Source organism: Hippopotamus amphibius, chromosome 8 (genome assembly GCF_030028045.1).
Source record: "Hippopotamus amphibius kiboko isolate mHipAmp2 chromosome 8, mHipAmp2.hap2, whole genome shotgun sequence".
Classification (NCBI taxonomy): domain Eukaryota; kingdom Metazoa; phylum Chordata; class Mammalia; order Artiodactyla; family Hippopotamidae; genus Hippopotamus; species Hippopotamus amphibius.
The window spans coordinates 146,625,015-146,643,018 of record NC_080193.1 but is presented as its reverse complement, the minus strand read 5'-3'; the positions used below and the strand labels follow the sequence as shown (position 1 = coordinate 146,643,018).

The window sequence follows — 18,004 nt, the reverse complement described above, 5'->3', positions numbered from 1 at the left end:
GGGGCCTGCAGGGGGCAGGGCTGCCCGGGGCCCAGGCCCGGGCACACAGCGGTGCTCAGCTGAGGCGCCCAGGGAAGGACGGTCTTGCCAGGCACAGTGGGAGGGCGTGGCCTCAGAAGGGATCCCAGCCCCCCACTCCAGGGAATGCCCCGGGCACTTTGTGAGATGCTCAGGCCCAGGCCCCGCCCCGAGAGCCGGCGCCTGTGGGTCTCGGTCCCAGTGAGGCTGTGCTTTCCCAGGCACAGGCCCGCTGACCCTCCGTGGCCCTCAGCCTGGGCCACTCGCAGTCCCATTTGGGAGACTGGGGGTTAACAGGAGGCCCCGCTGTGCTGGGCATTACATTTCTTCACACACACACACACACACACACACCTCCACAGGCAAAAAAGAGAAAAAAAATTTTTTTCCAGGTGCTAAAAATATCATCAGGAAATACTTTTCAGCAATGTGCTGTTTCAGGTTCCCCTCCGGACTCAAGGGTGCCTTTGTCTTGGCCACAGAAAGTCCACATTTATCAAAACCAAAGTCGTTTTATCCAGCAGGCTCGTGTTCTGCGGCCAGGAAACCCGAGACTCCCCAACAGGCCTGTGACATTTTAATTTAGGGCCTGCGTGTGTGTGCAGTTTAGATGGGGGGCCCCAGAGCCGACCTCAGGACGCCCCAGGACCCCATGCTGGCCAAGGTGGGAAAGGTCCCCCCCACCAAACCTGGCCTGGCCGGCTGGTCTCCACGGGCTGGGGCGGGGGAGGCTGGCTGGCTGCAGCCCCTCCCACTCTCCCTCCTCCCTCCTCCCTCCTCCCTCCTCCAGCGCTGGGGCTTTCAGGTAGGTGAGACTCCAGGGAGACCCCCTACCTGCTCCGGGAAGGAGGTCGGGAGGTCACAGGGCCTGGAGGGGCAGCTAGGGCGCGGCTCCTGGGGAGGCCCACCCGGGGTGGTTGCTGCACCGTGAGGACGGTGGGGCCTTGGCGCGGCTGGTTCACTGAGGCAGAGATGCGGGGCCCTCGTTCAGGGTACACAGCCGTCCACACGTGGGCAGGGGCGACGCTCACACAGAAACCCCACGCTCATCCTGGGAAATGTTTAAGAAAACACCAATTTATTTCCATCAGATAAATCCTTTTGCCTAACGATACAGCTTTGTGTTGAACAAGTAAAAATAGTGTCTCCTACACTGACTGAACTTTTATTGAAATATAAAAATGTTACGTCTCCCGGGAGCAGCCCGGGCAAGGAGGGTCTGGAAATCCCCAGTGAGAACGTTGCTCGCATAGGGGGTGGCTCTCATTTCAATGCTGAGAAATCTTTCTGACCCGTTTCGCATCTGGGATGTAGTCCTCTTTCATCCACGCGCATTTACTAAGTATATCCTCTGGTGCCGGGAGCTCCAGTCTCAGAGGTGTGACACCGAGATGCCCGTGGCCACCACAGAGAGGAACGCGTTGACACAGACTCCGCTCTGCAGCTCCGGTCCTTCCTCCCCACCTACCACCCCTCAGGTCCTTTCTCCACAAGAAAGCTGCCCACTGGGTTGCCTGGTCAGGGAGGAAGGGAAGGGACGCGTCTACCAGATGCCAGGCCCTGGGTATGGGACGTCGCATGTGTCTCATGGCCCTACCCGCCCGTGGGTACGACGCACTCCGGCGGCAGGGGGACCCCTGCGTTGCTGTGTGCTCTGAGCAGCCCCTGCAAGTGGGTGAACGTCTGGGCGCGAACACCGCCACGCATGCCTCCTTTGCCCTGAGCAGCGCTGTCAGGGGTCACCACGCTCTCCCCTTGAAGCCTGGGCTGACCTTCAGAATCCTGCTCAGCACAGCCTCCAATCACCAGGCAGAGCCGGCAGGCAGAACGAAGCCTATTTTTTGTACAGTTACAACATGTGGCAACTCCGTTCCTAAGTTCAATCAGAAAGGAGGGTCTGACAGAACAGCCTGTTGTAAGGGCTGGACCACGACTGGGACGGGTGGGCTCCGTGAGCTTTGGCCCTTCTCACCCCGTGAGTCCCGGAGGAAGGAGGTGCTTGTGAAGGGCGGGGGGCACGGCCAGCACCTGCGAATGCAGGAATTTACTGCGCGGGCTGGTGCCCCACAGATGTGGTAAACAAGTCACTTACAAAACACAAGAGGCCGTCTGGAGAGGAAACAGATCCCTCTGACCAGTGTGCATCGGGGAGAAGGGAGAAAATGCTAACAGGTGAACCAGGCCTAAGATGGCTGCCTCGGTCTCCATGGCAACCGGGGCTGGATTCCCGCAGGAATTTTCCCAGCGTTTATAGGCTGGGAAAGTGGGTGGTTCTCTAACAACTTTAACTTTTACACCCCGAGGCCTCTCACGGCCAGTAAGTCACGGGGACTGGGCTCTGAGTCACTTCCAGCCACCTGCCACCGTGACGGCCCTGCAGGTCCTGGATGTGGAGGTCCTGCCTCCTCTGGGCTCGGGGATGTGGTGGCTGGGCCTCGCAGGACATTCTGTTTTTGGCTCCAGTCGGTGGAAATGTTCTCCACGTGTTTCCCCGTGTTTACAGAGCTGAGGGCACGGAATGCAGCCCGCGGCTGCGGAAGCTGGCCTGCTGGAGCCTGGCCGCCGGGGTCTGGCCGGGTCAGCATTTCCGCAGCGGTGCCAGGTCCGACGCGGGCTGCGGGGAGGCTCCGTGCGGCCGGGGAAGGGCGCGTCGGGGAGCCGCGGCCGCAGCGGGGTCCACGCCAGCGGGGGGCCCGGGGCCCGGGGGAGCTCCGTGGTGGGGAGCACCCCCGGGCCGGGTGGTGGCTTCCCTCGCCCGGTGCCCCTGGAGCTCGCCCCCGCGTCCCCTGCTGGTCGGGGCTGGGGCGGCCGGGCCCCCTGGGCGTCGGCAGCCGGGCTCACGTCTTGGCCCGGAAGGCCTGGCCGAGGCGGGCTCGATGCCGCCGTCGCGCTTCCTGGTCCAGCTGCTCCTTCAGGCCGGCCACCTGGGGACGGCGCCGCAGCTCAGGCGGGCAGGCCGGCGGCCCCGTGACCGGAAGGCCTGGGCGGCCACGGTGCACGGCCCCCGAGGGGGGCGGAGGCGTGGAGCGACGTCCAGACACACAGACAGACTCACCAGCGGCCAGATGGGGTGTTCAGGGCCCCGCCTCTGATCAGGGTCGCTCACCCACGGGGTCCTGGGGACCGCGGTGACTGCCACCCTCCCACCCAGCCACGAGCACACGCAGAATGCTGAGGAAATAATGCTCCTCGGCTTATAAATTGAGCAGGCGTGGCTTGGAGGGTCGGAGACACTAACTCAGGATGACAAGGGCCGTCGCGTTCTGTCTCCGGGCCCCCGTTCCCTCATCTGTGCCATGAGGGTTCTGACCGAGCAGCAACTTGGCATCTGAGAGCTTGGAGCCCATGGGGCCGCGCTGGTCGGGGTGTGTGCGTGTGCACGTGTGCACGCGTGTGTGGGGGGCACAGGTACACGCTCACAGCTCTGTCCCGCTTTGTCACCAGCCCGTCCCCCCACAGGCTGCCCCCGTCCCCAGCTCTCAGGACGCTGCAGGGGCCACCGCCACGAGGACTGCTGTGTGCCAGGCTCTATCTGGACACGTCACACCCAGTGACCTCTGGCCTGGGCACTGTCCTCACTCCTCTTTATGGGGGGGTGACGGTGGCATGGGGAGGGTGGCGACCCACCCCAGAATCCTCTCCACCCCTCAGGGAGGTGTGGGAGTGACCGAGGGCCTTGTGGGGGTCCCTGGGAGTGCTCCGGAGCCCACCGGGCAGTAGCGCTGCTGGAGGACCTCGGGCTTGGGCCAGGCGGGTGCAGGGCCCCCCCCCGCACCCCCCCCCCCGGTGTGGCGGGTCCCCACCCACCTGCTCCTGCAGCAACTTCACCCGCTGCCGGTGGGCCCTGTCTCGGGACGCCAGGGCCTGTGCGGCCTGCGCTTGGGCCCTGTGCCGCCGCCTGGCCTCGGCCGCCAGGTCTCGCCGGTGCTGAGTGGCCAGCTCCCGGAGCCGCTGGGCGTGGGCCTGCTCCAGCTCCTCCACGTGGACCTGGGGGACCCGGGCACCTCGCTGCAGTCTGCCTGCCCAGGGCTGCTTGGAGTCCGGGGGTAAGGGTCCGGCCCTCCCCAGGGGCCCTCTGCTGGGGCCCAGGGCCTGGCCGGGAGTGTGCAGGCCAGCACCCTGGGCCCCGGGCCTTGTCTGGGCTGGAGCCCCACCCACCAGCTGCCGGTGGGCCTCACACTTGTTTCCATGGCAACCCAGTTCCCACTCGGCTGGACGAGGGGGGTCCCACAGGCGGCCCAGGCTGACTCCCGCCTCTGCCCCCGCCTGCCGATTCTTTGTCTGGTGACAGAGGGTCTCTCCAGTGGCGGGAGGGGAGACACCCCCAAGTACGTGGCGGCAGCCCCTGCGCCTGCCTGCCTGCCCGCCTCATGCTTCCCACACGCCTCCCTCTTCTGGTCCACGCGCTGGCTCATGGTCCCCTGAGACCTCAGGTGTCACCCTGGTGGACCCCTTGTTGTCTGGGGCTGTGTCTCTGCACCTGTTCTGCGTAGGAAGAGTGGTCCAGGTCACCCTTCTCATCCTGTGTGTGTGTGTGTGTGTGTGTGTGTGTGTGTGTGTGTGTGTCCAAGCACACGCACATGAGACAGAGGCACTTTGCCCACCCTTCTTGGGACCCACACCCACCTGGACACCCCTGGGCCCTGGCCCACTCCGGACACTGGGGTACATGGGGCATGGCTGGGCCCTGTCCACTTACTAGTGCAGGTGGCTCAGGGGGTGGTCCGGTGGTGCCTCCTCAGCCCCCGCCCCCACTTTGCCCCCCTCCCTCCTCAGCTCTGTCTGCAAGAGCAGGACCTGCTTGGGTCTGGCAGAGGTGTGGGCTCAGGCCAGCTTCCCCCTGAGGAGCACGTGGGGTGCCCCCGGGAAGGGCTCTGCATCCCGAGAGCTGGTTGGGTCGGGGGAGGGCACTCCCTGGGCCAGGACACCCAGTGCCCCGGGCCATCCAGCGTGTGGGGCTGGTGTGAAAGCAAGGGAGGACCACCGGTCATGTCGCTGTCCTGCTTGGGACTGGCTGCGTCTCCTGGTGGTGTCCTGGGCCTACCTCCAGGCCCCCGCAGCGCTGCGCCCAGCCTCGGGGAGCCTCTACGTGCTGCACTGCGGCACCTCCAGTCTGCTCACAGGCCCGGACCACTCCCCGACCGAGTCCCAACCAGCCTGTGTCCTCTGTGTCCCCGTCCCCACAGTCCGCCTTCCTCGGAACTGCCCGCTGCTGGAGAAGAGCCCCTTCCTGGCCCCCACGCCCGCCACGCCTGGCACAGGGCGGGGAGGGGGCCGGGGGTGAAGAGCTGGGGGGAAAGAGGTGACCCATGAAACACTTCTGGTGGGACGGTTTGGGGACTCCTTCTGTCCCCTTGGGGATGGTCCCTTTGGAGAGAGGAATTGACATTCAGGGCGGGGCCCGGCCTGTCAGCTGCTGGGGTGGGATCAGAACCTGGGCCCCAAACCAGACCCTCCACGTCCCTGGCTCTGGGCCGGGCAGGGCAGTGGTCAGAGGGCAGCCCCCGCCGCTGGAGGCCCAGGCCGATCCCCGCTTCTGAGCCCTCTCGACCTGCCCCGCGACCTCGGGCTGGTCAGGGCCTGGTCTCTCGGGGGGCCTGGGACAGGGCGGATCGGTCTTGAGGGCAAAGTGACGGGGAGCGGTGGCCAGAGTGTGGCAAAGGGAAGGGATTCTTTTTCCTCCAGGACTGAGGAAAATCAAAGGGTCCCCTCCACTGAAAAAGGAAGTTCTGTTTCTTTAAAAATCCAGTTACACTCCCGGACGTGCATGTTAAAAAGAGAAGAGAAAAGTGAAATCCAAAATAAATAAACGGCCGCATCCGGGTTTCCCCTCCTGAGACACCAATAAAGGGTTTATGGGCTTTCGGGCCCCTCACAGCTGACCGCCTGGAACTCATTAGCGGTCCCTCCCCGCCCCCATCCGGGCCCCAGGGGCCCACGGCTGGCCCTGCTGCCCGGGGCAGTGCCATCTCGGCCCCCCAGCCCCGCAGGCGCCCACCCCGTGCGGCCACAGGAGCCCCGGGCTCCCCCAGCTCAGCACTGGGCCTGCCCTTCGGGAGGAGGGGCAGGGTCCTGCCGACCGTGCCCGGCTGGCCAGCGCTTCTTTGTGGGAGGGCAGGTGGTCTTGTGTGGACAAGCTGGCCACTGGCTTTCAGTGACCGTCCTGATTTGCTGGCCTCCGGGCCTCCGTCCTGACCCCAGTTCTGTCCCCAGGGTCCCTGCCTCCCACAGCCACCCCACTGGCCCGGCCATTTCTTTCTGGAAAACCCTCCTGTCCCCAGCCCACCTCCGCCGGACAGTGCGCGCCTGGTGGCCGGGGCCTGCCTGGGACAGGGGTCCACGCGTGCTTGGGGAGAGGTGACCAGGGCGGATGCTCTCCTGGAGGCTCCAGGCCCGCAGCCCCTGGCCCAGCAGGGCCTCACAGTCCCCCCTCAGGGTGCCGCGGCCAGTCTGCTCTGGAGCCCGCCCTCCTTGTCAGCCCCTGCGGGGACCCCGCTGCCCCTGGCTCTGCACTTTGCTGGCGACGCACAATGAAACCGCCCTCTCCCGCCCCTGCTGTGGCCGGCGGCCTCCACTTTCTCTCCAGCCCTGAGCTGGTCCTTTTCACTCCTGTTGACGTCCACACGCCCCCCTGGCATCTTTGTCCTCCTGAGTCCGAGAGCCCTGGGCACTGTCACCTTGTCACTCGTACCAGCAGCCATGACTGTGCACCGCTGAGGCCAAGCCTGGGCCCTCCTGCCCAGAACAAGCCCCGCAGCCATTCTGCGCAGGGCCTGGCAGGCAGACAACACAGTGACAAGCTCAGGGACCCGCTGGGCCTGCAAATCCGCGGGCTGAGCACGTGACACGGACCCTCTGCCCGCCCCGAGAGGCCTTGGCTGGACACGCCGCCCGGACCAGCCGTGAGGGACGAAGCCTCCCTTCTCGGCCTGGTTCCCTTCGCACAGCTGAGCCCAGGCTGGCAGCCCCTCCCAAACCTCTGCCCAGGGCCAGCGCGCGGCGGGAGGGACAGCCGTGGTACCCGGTCACCTGTGCTGAGCCGGCAGGGCCGGGTCCCTGCGCTCCTCTTCCTCAGCACCCGGGACAGGCAGCAAGACCTCTGCCCAGGTGCGCTCACACAGCCTCCTGCCCACAACCTGCCAGGCCGCCAGGGCAGCAGGACACAACCATACCCTCGCCCCGGAGAGACCTTGGGAAGGCTGCCCTGCTCTGGGGTCCAGGACTCCTGCCTTCCCCACTTTCAGACACTGAGCCCGAAGGGCCGGGTGCCTCGGGTGCCTGGCTGACAGCCCAGTGCAGGCTGTCGGTCTGCTGCCCGCTGGCCGGTTCTCCCTCCTCTGGAGCCCCTGTCCTGCCCACCCCTGGGGGTGCTGTGCGGGCACCCGCTCCGCCGGGTCAGCTGGGTCCCTCCTTGTTCCAGCCGGCAGGGCAGCCCTTCGAGGTCAAGGGAGCTGCCTCTCAGGTGATGTGACCCGGGAGGCCCCTGCGCAGCAGGCCTGCCGCGTGGGTGCCGGAGCCGCGGCTGGGGCTGGGGCCTGGGTGGCATTCCGACTGCTTCCAAGGGGGCCCTTTCCTTTCTCTAGGCCTCGGCTTCCGCGTTAGTTAACCTGGGCCCCAGGAAGACGTTCTGGTGACCCTGACTCCTGATGTCAACCCAAATGCTTCCACTTTGACCTGTTTCATACGTGGAGGTGGTCCATTCATGTCTGGGGACAGTTCAGCTGTCACAACCACTGGCCAGCGGGCCCCTGGGCCTCCCTGCCTTTCTCATCCCACCTGCCCATCTCTGGGCTGGCCCGTGTCCTGTTCCGTCCGCGCGCGTTCGCCTCTTCGGTTGGTTCCCTGTCCTGCACTCCAGCCCCTGCTCTGGGTCTGCGGGGTGACGAGACTGGGCTTCAGGCGCTCCTCCTGGCCTCTGTGCACGGGCCCCCATCTGCAGGGCACCCTGAGCCCAGGCTATCTCCACCACAGACAGGGAACCCGGGCTCCAGCGGTGGGCAGTGCCAGGGCCACACAGCTCCAGACAGGACGGGCGCTCAGACACTGGGGACAACGCTGGCAGTTTGCAGTGACCTGCCGTCCCTCCCTGAGGAGAGCAGGGGTAGAGTCGGGGTAACACCGCCAGAGGGGTGTGGCGGTCCGCGGGGCGAGCTGCCAGCGCCAGGCTGACCCCGCGCTTGGAGGCGGGCGGACAGGCCCAGGGCAGGCGTCATCCGCACTGCCAGGTCGAGACACAGAAGCCCATCCAAGCCCTCGCCTCCCGGCTGACAGCCCCTGCCCTGACGGCCGCCCCCGGCCTCCTCTGACGCCGTCAGGGCACTCCCCTCTCCCCCGCCATCCCCACCCCTCCAGGGACCACCCTTCCACCCGCCCCTCTTCTGGGGACCACCCAGCGGAGCCCGGCGCACCGCCAGCTCCCCCTGCAGGCGGGCCGCCCCGGGGCGCGGCGCGGCCTCTCCTCCCGCAGGACGCACCTCTCCGCGCGTTGTGCCCGCCGCCTGCTCCCTGCGCCGCCGCCGGCGGAGCACCTGGGCCGGGCAGAGGCCGCGCGTGGGCCGGGCGCTCAGGCCTGCGGCTGAGTCTTTCCCCCGGAGCTGCGTGTCCACAGTCCAGCCTCTATCGTAGGGGCGCCTGCCGTGGAGCAGGAAGCCCGGGGGCGGCCTCGGGGCTCTGACTCCCTGTGTGCCCCTCCTGCCTCGGCTTCCCTCTGTCTGCTGGGGATCGGACCCCTCTGGGTGGCTCCAGGCCTCACACTTCGCTCCAGCATCTCCCTGGACCTCCCTGCACACCAAGGGACCGATTCCTCAAAGGGGTTCCTGGGGCCCCTCACGGGCTGCAGGGGCTCCCGTGGCCCTTGGCCAGCCGCACCTGCGCTGCAGGCGGGCAACCTGCTTCTCCAGCAGCGCCCCTCTGGGCAGGCCCTGGCTTTGCCTCCTGCTCTCGTCCAGGGCCTGCCTGGAGCAGCATGTCCGGTGGCTCCTGGCAGAGGGAGACGCAGGCCGTCCGGGAAGCACGGCCGGAGGTGTGCTCCAGGGGTGGCCACGGCCCCCGGCACCTGCCCAGACCACGCACAGTGGCTCGGATGTGAAGAAGCAAGAACAGGTCGAGTGCCGTGCGCACCGACCAGGCCGTTTCTGATGTAACCACAGAGTGGGGGAGGGGGGCCCAGAAGCAAGCCTTGTTGGCACGGTGTCGGCCAAGGCGGGTTCTCTGCTGCGGTCAGAGTGGCTCAGAAGGCATCCCCTGTCCCGGGCTGGGTGAGGGCGGGACAGGCGGGTGGCCCTGTACGAACTTTTTTTGGTTTGTCAGTTTAGAACTTTAACAAAGGAAAGGAAGGAGAGCAATGCTGGTACATAAAATTGAGGTTTCACCCATCTTTGCAATGTTGGAAATGACAATTTTCTGTATGTACACATTTTCCAGTAGAAAAGCAGGAGTTTCCTTCAAACATGGCTTAAATGTTTCACGGTATTTTAAAGAGGCCCCAACGCGCTCGTGTGAGGCATGTGCCCCCCTGGCAGTGACTCAGCTTTTAGGGACTTCAAATCAACTGCAATAACGGAACGGCGCGCCCTTGATGGACACCCCCCGTGGCCCCACCGGGTCAGCTCGTTCCTGGGTTGCTTTGGTGCTGAGCCCCGATCCTGAACGAGGCGGGGGCTGGCAACACGTGCCACAGACCTGTGCTCCGCGTGGGGTCCGTCTGCAGGCGGGCACGAAGCCCGGCCCTCCTGCCCAGGCTTGACCGCCGGCTCCCGTGGGTGCGCCCGTGGACCGGCCCCCAGCCTGGGCTCCCCATCTGGGGGCGGGTGTGATGCAGTCTCACAGGGCTCTCGTCGGGACCGAGAGACGGATGGGGGCACTGTGGGGACCCCATCCCCGTACGGGGGCTGCTGGAAAGCGGGGGTCTGTAGAGGCTGGAAAGGCCTCAGCACCAGCACAGCAGACGGAGGTGACATTCAACACCCTGCCTGCGGTACAAGAGCAGAGCCTGCCACAAACCTCCAGCCCAACCTCCAGGCCCTTGGCGTTCAAGTCCTCAACCTCGTCATTCACTGGTGACAATGGATCGACTTGTTCATCGCCTGGCAATTGCCCAGTGTGGGCGAGTGCTGGCAGCAGTGCGTGGCCACCTGGCCCTGCCCTGCGGGAGCCTCGCGAGCCTCACAGGACGGAACTAGTGCCGGGACGTGCTCACACGTCGGCGGGGCAGGCCCCTCACCGCACCCAGTGGGCCTCCGGGGCCCAGACAGGAGTGCTGGGTAGCGATGGCTGGGAACTTCCGGACTCCGCCCTATCCTGCTTGACTCTTTGTCCACCCTCGTGCCAACCCTTGCTGCTTTGACCACACGACGGTTATCGTCAGTTTTACTCTTCCATTTCAAAATTCCCTTGGAAAATCTCAAACATCTATTCTTCCCTGTAAACTTTGCAATCAGCTTGGCCAGTTTCCCTCCAAACATACCACAAACAAATAGACAAAACCGAACCAAGAAAGCAAACAACCAACAGCAAACAAACAACCGACAAACCGGGAACATACACAAAGATCCACCCAGAAGCTGATCAGAAGATTGTAGCTGCCCCAGAGCCAGCCCCTCTCCAGGGAGGTGAGACACGGCAACAAGAAGAGGGACGATCATTTAATTATTCTTCTAAATAACCTTTGAGTTAGAGAAGAAATAAAAATGGAAACGCTGAGAAAATTGGGAAAAAGGAAAAGAAGTCATATTAAAAACCTGTGGGGCCACATACCAAACCACAATGAGGGAAAGCATGATAACACTGAATGCTTTTACTATTGAAAGAGTAAGCCCAAACATAAATACCTCACTTATGCAATTGAAAAAATCAGAAATATTATAACAATAAAAAAAGAGGGTGTTAGGGATAAAAGCTGAAATGAATAAACTACACAAAAAGGAGAAAAGAGGGGCTTCCCTGCAGGCGCAGTGGGTGAGAATCCACCTGCCAGTGCAGGGGACACGGGGTCGATCCCTGCTCCAGGAAGAGCATGCCGGGGAGCAACTAAGCCCATGTGCCACAACTACTGAGCCCACGCTCCACAACTACTGAGCCCATGTGCCACAACTACTGAGCCCACGCGCCACAACTACTGAGCCCCCGTGCCACAACTACTGAGCCCCCGTGCCACAACTACTGAGCCCACGTGCCACAACTGAGCCCCCGTGCCACAACTACTGAGCCCATGCTCCACAAATACTGAGCCCACGTGCCACAACTACTGAGCCCATGCACCGCAACTACTGAGCCCATGTGCTGCAGCTACTGAAGCCCGTGTGCCTCGAGCCCATGCTCTGCAACAAGAGAAGCCACTGCAATGAGAAGCCTCTGTACCACAACGAAGAGCAGCCCCGGCTCACCAGAACTATAGAAAGCCCACGCACAGCAATGAAGACCCAACGCAGCCAAGAAAAAAAAAAGGAGAAAAGAGATAAAAGTTGATTCTTTGAAAAAACCAATAAAACAAATGAACCATTGGCAAGTTAAAGAGAGACAAGTAAAAATCTCCAACATCAGGGACAGAAAGAGATCTAACTACAGATATAAATAAGACCTAACTGCACATGTAAATAAGATGGTTGACAAATAGAAGCGTGTGTCCCTGGCAACACATTTAAAGCTGAGATGGATGGCTTCCAAATGTCAAAAACTGACCCCAGAAGAGGTGGAAAACTCAAACAGCCCAGCAAGGGAAAAGCTGGGAGAGGGAATGAAAATGTATCATTTAGGATGACAGGAGGGGCAGAGTGTTCGCAGGTGAGTTCAATGCAACCTTTCAAGAAAGCTTAACTCTGAGGCTATTTAGATGATTCCAGGTGTAGAAAAAGATGGAAAGCTCACGAATTCATTTTATGAAGATAAAATACTCTTCACACACACAGAATCTGAGACGTACACCACCCTAAAGGAACATGGACACTCCTGAGCAACCCTTAGGGGCCCACCGCAGCCGCAGCGTGCCCGGGAGGCCGAGCGGCTCCCCACTTTGCTTCTAGAACCCGGACCAAAGCCGATCTGGGCCCTGGAGGCGAGCTCTCCGGAGAAGAGGGGAGGGTGTGCGAGGGCGTGAGAGGAGCGGGTAGACGTGGCAAGTCTGGGTACCGGGAGGGCCGCCGGGAGCCCCTGTGAGCCACGGAGGCTGTGACCTGGCTCGGGTCCGAGGACAGCCTCGGGCGGCCTCTCCCAGTGGGCGGGCGCCAGGCCCCCCGCAGCGCCTCCGCTGGCTCAGCCGCAGGCTGCCTGCAGGCCCCCCGGGGGCTGTGTTCGCACGTGTCCTAACCTTGGGGCTTGGTTCTTCACTGTTGATCTATTGAATTCCCAGGGTAGCCCTGGAAACAGGGAGGGATTTGCTCTCAAACAAGAATCTTACTGTTTGCATAGCACAGCCTACCATTTAATTAGAAAAATATGTTTTTAATTAACTTTCTCTTGACAAACACATTGGCTTATGTGAAATGGGGGAAAAATCCAGTCTGTGAGAGTGAAAGATGTTGTGTAAAACGCAGGCCTCGCTCTAGCTCACGCTGGCAGCCTGGCAACCTGGCCTGGGTGCTGTGTGGGCAGCGGGCAGCAGGCAGTGTGGCCACGTGTCCTGAGCCCCTGCCCGGCTGGAAATGCTGCAGCCTGGGTTCACTGCGAGTGGAGAGTGCCCGGGGCCGCCGGTGACTTAGGTGTGTCTGAAACCCCTCCCGGGCACCCACTGCGATGGCCAACAGGTTACAAAAATTGGGAAAAACTTTCCTCAGAACTGGAGACCAGGGACTTTGAGATGGAGAGCAGATGGAGCCAACTGGCTTAAAAATAGGAGAACTGATAATTGCCAGCATTCTTAGAAAAATTGGACATAATACAGATAGATTTTAGAACACACTTTGCTAGAAACTTGATCAAGCAGAAAAATGAACAGGGGCAGAGAAGATGCGAACAACATCCAGAAGAGCCTTCTGCGCCCCGTGCAGACCCCACGTGGGAACCTCAGAGGCCAGGGCGGGAGGGGGCTGGAGGGGTGTGGAGGGGAGGCCGCCAGGGACAAAGGCTGTGCGCAGGCCGGTGCCAGCGGGGAGGGGCCTGGGGACACCCCCACAGCTGTGCCCCGAGGCCAGGGCCCTCGCCCTCCCTATTCCTGGAACAGGAGATTCAGGCGGGGCCTCCGTGCCGCCTCTGCTGCCCCCCTGGGAACCTTCCCCTCGGCCTTTCCTTGGGGCCTGGAATATCTGGACAGAGATGCCCTGATGGGTTCCTCTGCACCCCAACTTGGAATAAGACCAGAGCCCCTTCTTGAAGGAAGGAAAAAGAATCACTACCCTGGTTCAGGAGAGCAATCAGTCCACGGAATCTGATCTGAGGGTCGCGCGTTGAAAAAAGAACAGAGTTACCGCAGGAAAGGGGAATCATGTCCGAAAATGGTAACTGACATTCCTGAGAAGGTGAGCCCAGGGCGGGCGGAGCCAGAGAGCAAACCACCTGCCGTGAGAACACCAGCGCCAGCGCCACGGAGAGGCGGGGACAGGGGCTACGCCCACGGAGACACGAAGTCCTCCCAGGCTTGGTGGGAGCCGTGATGAGAAGGTGAAGTTCAAGGTCAGCCAGGAGGGCAGGGCCCAGAGAGCAGGGCGGGCTGCTGAGAGTTGCAGGGAAGGGGCGGGGGCGGGGGTGGGAAGAGACGCTTCTGAAGTGGAAAGAACCTGTACACACTGTGCGTAGATTTGACCCTGCCGTGGAGGGGCTCCCACGAGCAGGCAAAGAGTTTCAAAGATGAGTAGGCTCCACCCGCAAGGAACAGTTCAAATAACGTGAAACAGCCTCCCCTTTCCTGACAGCGTCTGAGGCTGAGGTCAGAAGGCAAACAACCCGCCTGAAATCTAAGGAAAAACAGGCCCGCCTCAGAAGAGGGGGACGTGAGCCTGACTCAGAGTCACCTGTGCTCGTGAGAAGTCAGCTGACGTGTGTAACAGAACCCAGCTGGGAAGGATAGCCTTGTACGATGGCCCGTGACCTTGGCCCCGATGTTGTCCCACAATTATGTGAGGTTCCTTGGCAAAGGGATTTGCAGCCCTAATGAAGGCTCTGCTCATTGGCTCGCGTTCATCCAAGGGGTGGGCCTAGCCCCTCACCCGCCCGTAGGCCGGCGGGGGGCGGGGGGCAGCCTGTGGGGAGGCCGGGCCAGGTCCGCCTCCAGCAGGCAGCGGGGAAAGGGACCCGGTCCCATGGCCAAGAGGGGACGCTTCCCGGGGCCTCAGGAGGACGGCCCGGGCCCTGCGGATGGGAGGCTCGAGGGAGCGCAGCCCCGCAGGCGGGCGGGCGGGCGGGCGAGGACGGGCTCACACGTGGAGTGAAGCCAGCCGGCCGTGGTGACTTGCAGCCCTGCCATCGGGAAGGAGGGTGCCCGGTGGCGGCTGCTGTGATCATAAGGCCCCTGGCTCGGCAGACACGGGTGGGGGGTTCAGACTCAGGGCCCAGCTCTTCAGGGACCCCGCCCGGCACTGAGGAGAAAGCGGGGGGGGGGCAGGTCTGTGGGAGGGGACCCCCCCAGAGCAGAGCAGGGAAGGCCTCTGTGTGCCCCAGGGCACGGGTGCAGAAGCCCTGCAGCCCAGCAAGCGGTCCTGGCCCAGCGGTCGGAGGCCCCTGAGCTCGGGGGACACACACAACACCCTCACCCTTAACACTGCGGGTCAGGGAAAAAGTGCTTCACCCGTCGCAACGCTACCCCTCCCCCGAGAGGTGACCAGAAGACGGGTGAGGGATGGCTCCAGGATGGAGATGCTGGAGGCCCGGGGAGGGCAAACGACCCCGTGGCAAGAGGACAAAGAGGAAGCTGTGAGAGTCCTTACAGCAGCACGTGGTGGAAGAAGAGCAGAGCACAAGTGACCACAAAACTTGTAAGTGGGACAAATTCTCCTGGGAAAGGGAGGATTGAAACCAAAACCAGGCTGATGAAATTATGGCCAAAAACATCCAGAGCGACGTGCAGAGGCCAAGGTCAGGAGATGGCAGGGGTGGGGTGGCAGCACCGGCGACGGGACGCGTGGCGTTGAAGACAGACGGCGCTCGCGGGGCTCGGAGGCCTCCAGGCCAGTGGACAGAGAGGGTGGGTCAGAGAAACCCAGAAGTTAGAGACCCTTAGAAATAAAAGATGTTGCCAAAAAAAAAAAAAAAAAAAAAAAATGGGAGTGGGAAAATTCCATACAAGATTCTTAGCTTTGTAAATCTAGGAGATAGAATCAAGGTGGAAAGTCTGAATGATGCAAAGGTTGATTTATTACGTATATTTCAAAATGTGTAACCTGCAAACAGGAAGCACTGTCTTCAAGCGTGCATGCAGCAAACACCTGCCTCCCAGCTTTCTCAGACCCCACACTCCCTGGGCATCTCACAAGCCCCCAGCCAGGCCCGTGGGCCCTGGCACTCAGCACTCCCAGCCCCTCCCCAGCAGCTGCAGCCATCAGGACCCTTGAAACAGAAACCCCCTCTCAGCTCACAAATGTTTTCCAGGCTGAGCTCCTTCTCTGCTCTCTGCACCCTGCCCGCAGGACGCCCCTCCTCAGAGGCTCCTGGCCCAGTGGGGACCCAGGCCCCTGCCCCCTGGCCTCTGAGGACCACCAGGCTCCAGGCTGAGCCCTGCATGGAGCGAGGCAGCGCAGGCTTGGTGTCCGCACCTGTCCTCCGAGGGGGAGGCCTGCCTGGCCGGCCACCCTTGGCGCCCTACCGACCTGGCCCGGCTCACGGCTCTGTGGACCTGCAAGGCCATGCCTCCCAGTCCCGTATTTGGGGTTCCCTCCTCAACAGGTGCTTGGAGTGGGGATGGCCTGGACCCGCGCCCGTGTCCTGCTCAGCCCCTCCACTCTCCTGTTCTCATCAGCCTCGTCTTTCCAGTGTGGGGCCGGGGGGCCCCAATTCCCTGACACCTGGGGGTGGCCGCCTCTGGGGCCTGTGCCCCCTCAGCCAGGTGTGCTGTTCTGCAAGCTCTGAGGTCTTCCAGGAGCCCCAGCTGCCCAGACGCAGCGGTGCCCTGGCCCTGTCCTGCTGAGGGGATCTTAGCACACCCCCAGAGTTGCTTGGATGTGTGGGCCTGGGTGGGGTGCAGTGAGGGGGGTCGGGGCCAGCCCTCGTCCATCCAGGCCTGGCCACCACCCCAGGCCCAGATCCTCACCTGAGAACGTCACCCCAGTGGCCACCTTCACATCCCAAAGCCCAGCACGTAGGACACTTACCCAAGTCCGCCCTGTGCCACCTCCTTCTGTGTCTGAGTGTCGCTGGAGAAAATGCGGCCCCGTGGTGGCATAAATATGACCCACGCATTCGGAGAGCTCCGAGGCTAGGCCAGGGTCACCCTGTGCCTGCCCCCGAAAGTGCAGACCTGGGACGCCTGGGGTCTGCCCCTGACTCTGCCCCTCGCTGGGGCCAAGTCCCTCCCTGCTCAGGACTCAGTGTCCCCAGTCTGTAAGATAAGGGCTGGGAGCACCCTGATGAGCTCCGTGGGGGCCACTGCCCCTGGGGGATGCCCGCTCCAGCCCAGCCCATGCTGCTGCCGACAGGGACCTGAGACCCCCTCCCCTGGAAGCCCCTCAGCCTGCTCCCTGGCCCCCGCCCCCCATCCTGGGGTGTGAGGTGCCCCCACCTGGAGCCTCCGCTTCTCCTGGCCCGCTGCACACGCGCCCACAAGGCACTCCGTCTCCAGCCTCCGGAGAGCCTCCTCCTGCAGGGCCTGCGCAGCCTGTGCGCCGCTCACCTCGCCCTCCGCCTGGCGCCGGCCTGCGGGGCAAGCGGGACAGCTGGCCCGGCTCCTAAGGTCTGTGGAGCTGCTGTATGGCGATGGCCCCCTCCCATTGCACAGGCCGGGAAACTGAGGCTCGGTGAGTTTAAGTGACCTGCATCTAGATGGCGGGGGCGGGAGAGGCTCCCCTCTGAGAGTCCCCGGCTTTACCTGTCCTGCCTGGAAGCTCAAGGCCCCGGGGGCAGGTCTGGGTCCCAGACCCCTGTGCCTGGACTCCAGGTCCCTCCCCCACCCATCCTCTCTCCTGCTGGCTTTGCTCCCAGACGTCCCTCCTGCGGACTCCGTGCCGGGCCCGGGCCTGCCTCCTGAGCAGACCCAGCAGTAGGGGAAGGCGGGCAGAAACGCGGTGGGGTGACCAGCAGGGTAGGGGCCTCTCTCTGAGGAGGTGGCAGGGACCTGGTGGGGGAAGAGGGCTCCAGGCGGCGGGCACAGTACAGATGCCCAGAGGTGGGACAGCGGGAGGCCAGAGTGGTGGAGGAGCCGGGGGCCGCGTCGGGGAGGGCCCTGGTGGCCTCTGGACTTTGCTCCCGTGTGATGGGGGAGCCACGGCTGAGACAGGCCTACAGCTGCCAGGTGCCGGGCGCACCTCGGGGTGCGCTGGTTTGGGGGCTGGCCCCTTGGCCCAAGCCCGGACAGTCCCAGGCCGGACACGCGTGGTGCCAGGAGCTGGGCTCTGGGGGACCCGCGCAGCAGTGCCCAGGGCAGGGCTGGGGAGGGAGGTCACCTTCCTCCGCCTCGGCCAGCGCCCTCTGCAGCTGCCCCACGCGGCTCTGGGCTTGGGCGCTCTTGCTCTCGGCCGGGCTCAGCCGGCTGCTCAGGCTCTCCACCTGGGCGCGCCAGGCCTCCTGGGCGGGAGGACCAAGGTCAGGGGGCCTGTGCGGGTGGAGGGCCGGGGGGCTGCGCTAGAGGGTGGGGGTGGGGCGGCTCATGGCTGCTTGGGACTGGGCAGCAGGCAACTGGGCTGGCCTACAGATGCTGGGAGGGGGGCACCGAGGGCTGGAGCGGGGCTGGGCTCCCGTGTCCAGATGTGGGGGATGCACAGAGTCGGGGGAGTAGGGCCTGCAGGGCACAGGCGGCGGCCCACGCCGGGCGGGAGGCTGACCTGCAGGGACGGCCCCCCGGCCAGGATCTGAGCCTGAGCGGGGCCGGAGCCTGTCCGCTGGGGCTGGCATTGGTGGGAGGAGGGGC

General features: G+C 63.5%; 1 protein-coding gene across 1 annotated transcript in view; it reads right to left on the bottom strand.

Moving 5' to 3' along the window:
* Window positions 1-1,611: 1,611 nt before the first annotated feature.
* Window positions 1,612-18,004, bottom strand: part of CROCC2 (ciliary rootlet coiled-coil, rootletin family member 2) — a 59,478-nt gene continuing 43,085 nt past the window's right edge. The window contains 20 exon segments of the mRNA XM_057746525.1: window positions 1,612-1,891; window positions 1,991-2,046; window positions 2,366-2,449; window positions 2,451-2,523; window positions 2,860-2,942; window positions 3,826-4,299; window positions 5,063-5,306; window positions 5,466-5,615; window positions 7,048-7,154; window positions 7,795-7,951; window positions 8,092-8,649; window positions 8,887-8,997; window positions 9,700-9,911; window positions 10,021-10,103; window positions 11,988-12,165; window positions 14,157-14,298; window positions 14,473-14,525; window positions 16,254-16,379; window positions 16,661-16,794; window positions 17,541-17,661. Of these exon segments, the coding sequence (XP_057602508.1) occupies window positions 1,612-1,891; window positions 1,991-2,046; window positions 2,366-2,449; window positions 2,451-2,523; window positions 2,860-2,942; window positions 3,826-4,299; window positions 5,063-5,306; window positions 5,466-5,615; window positions 7,048-7,154; window positions 7,795-7,951; window positions 8,092-8,649; window positions 8,887-8,997; window positions 9,700-9,911; window positions 10,021-10,103; window positions 11,988-12,165; window positions 14,157-14,298; window positions 14,473-14,525; window positions 16,254-16,379; window positions 16,661-16,794; window positions 17,541-17,661 (3,426 nt within the window).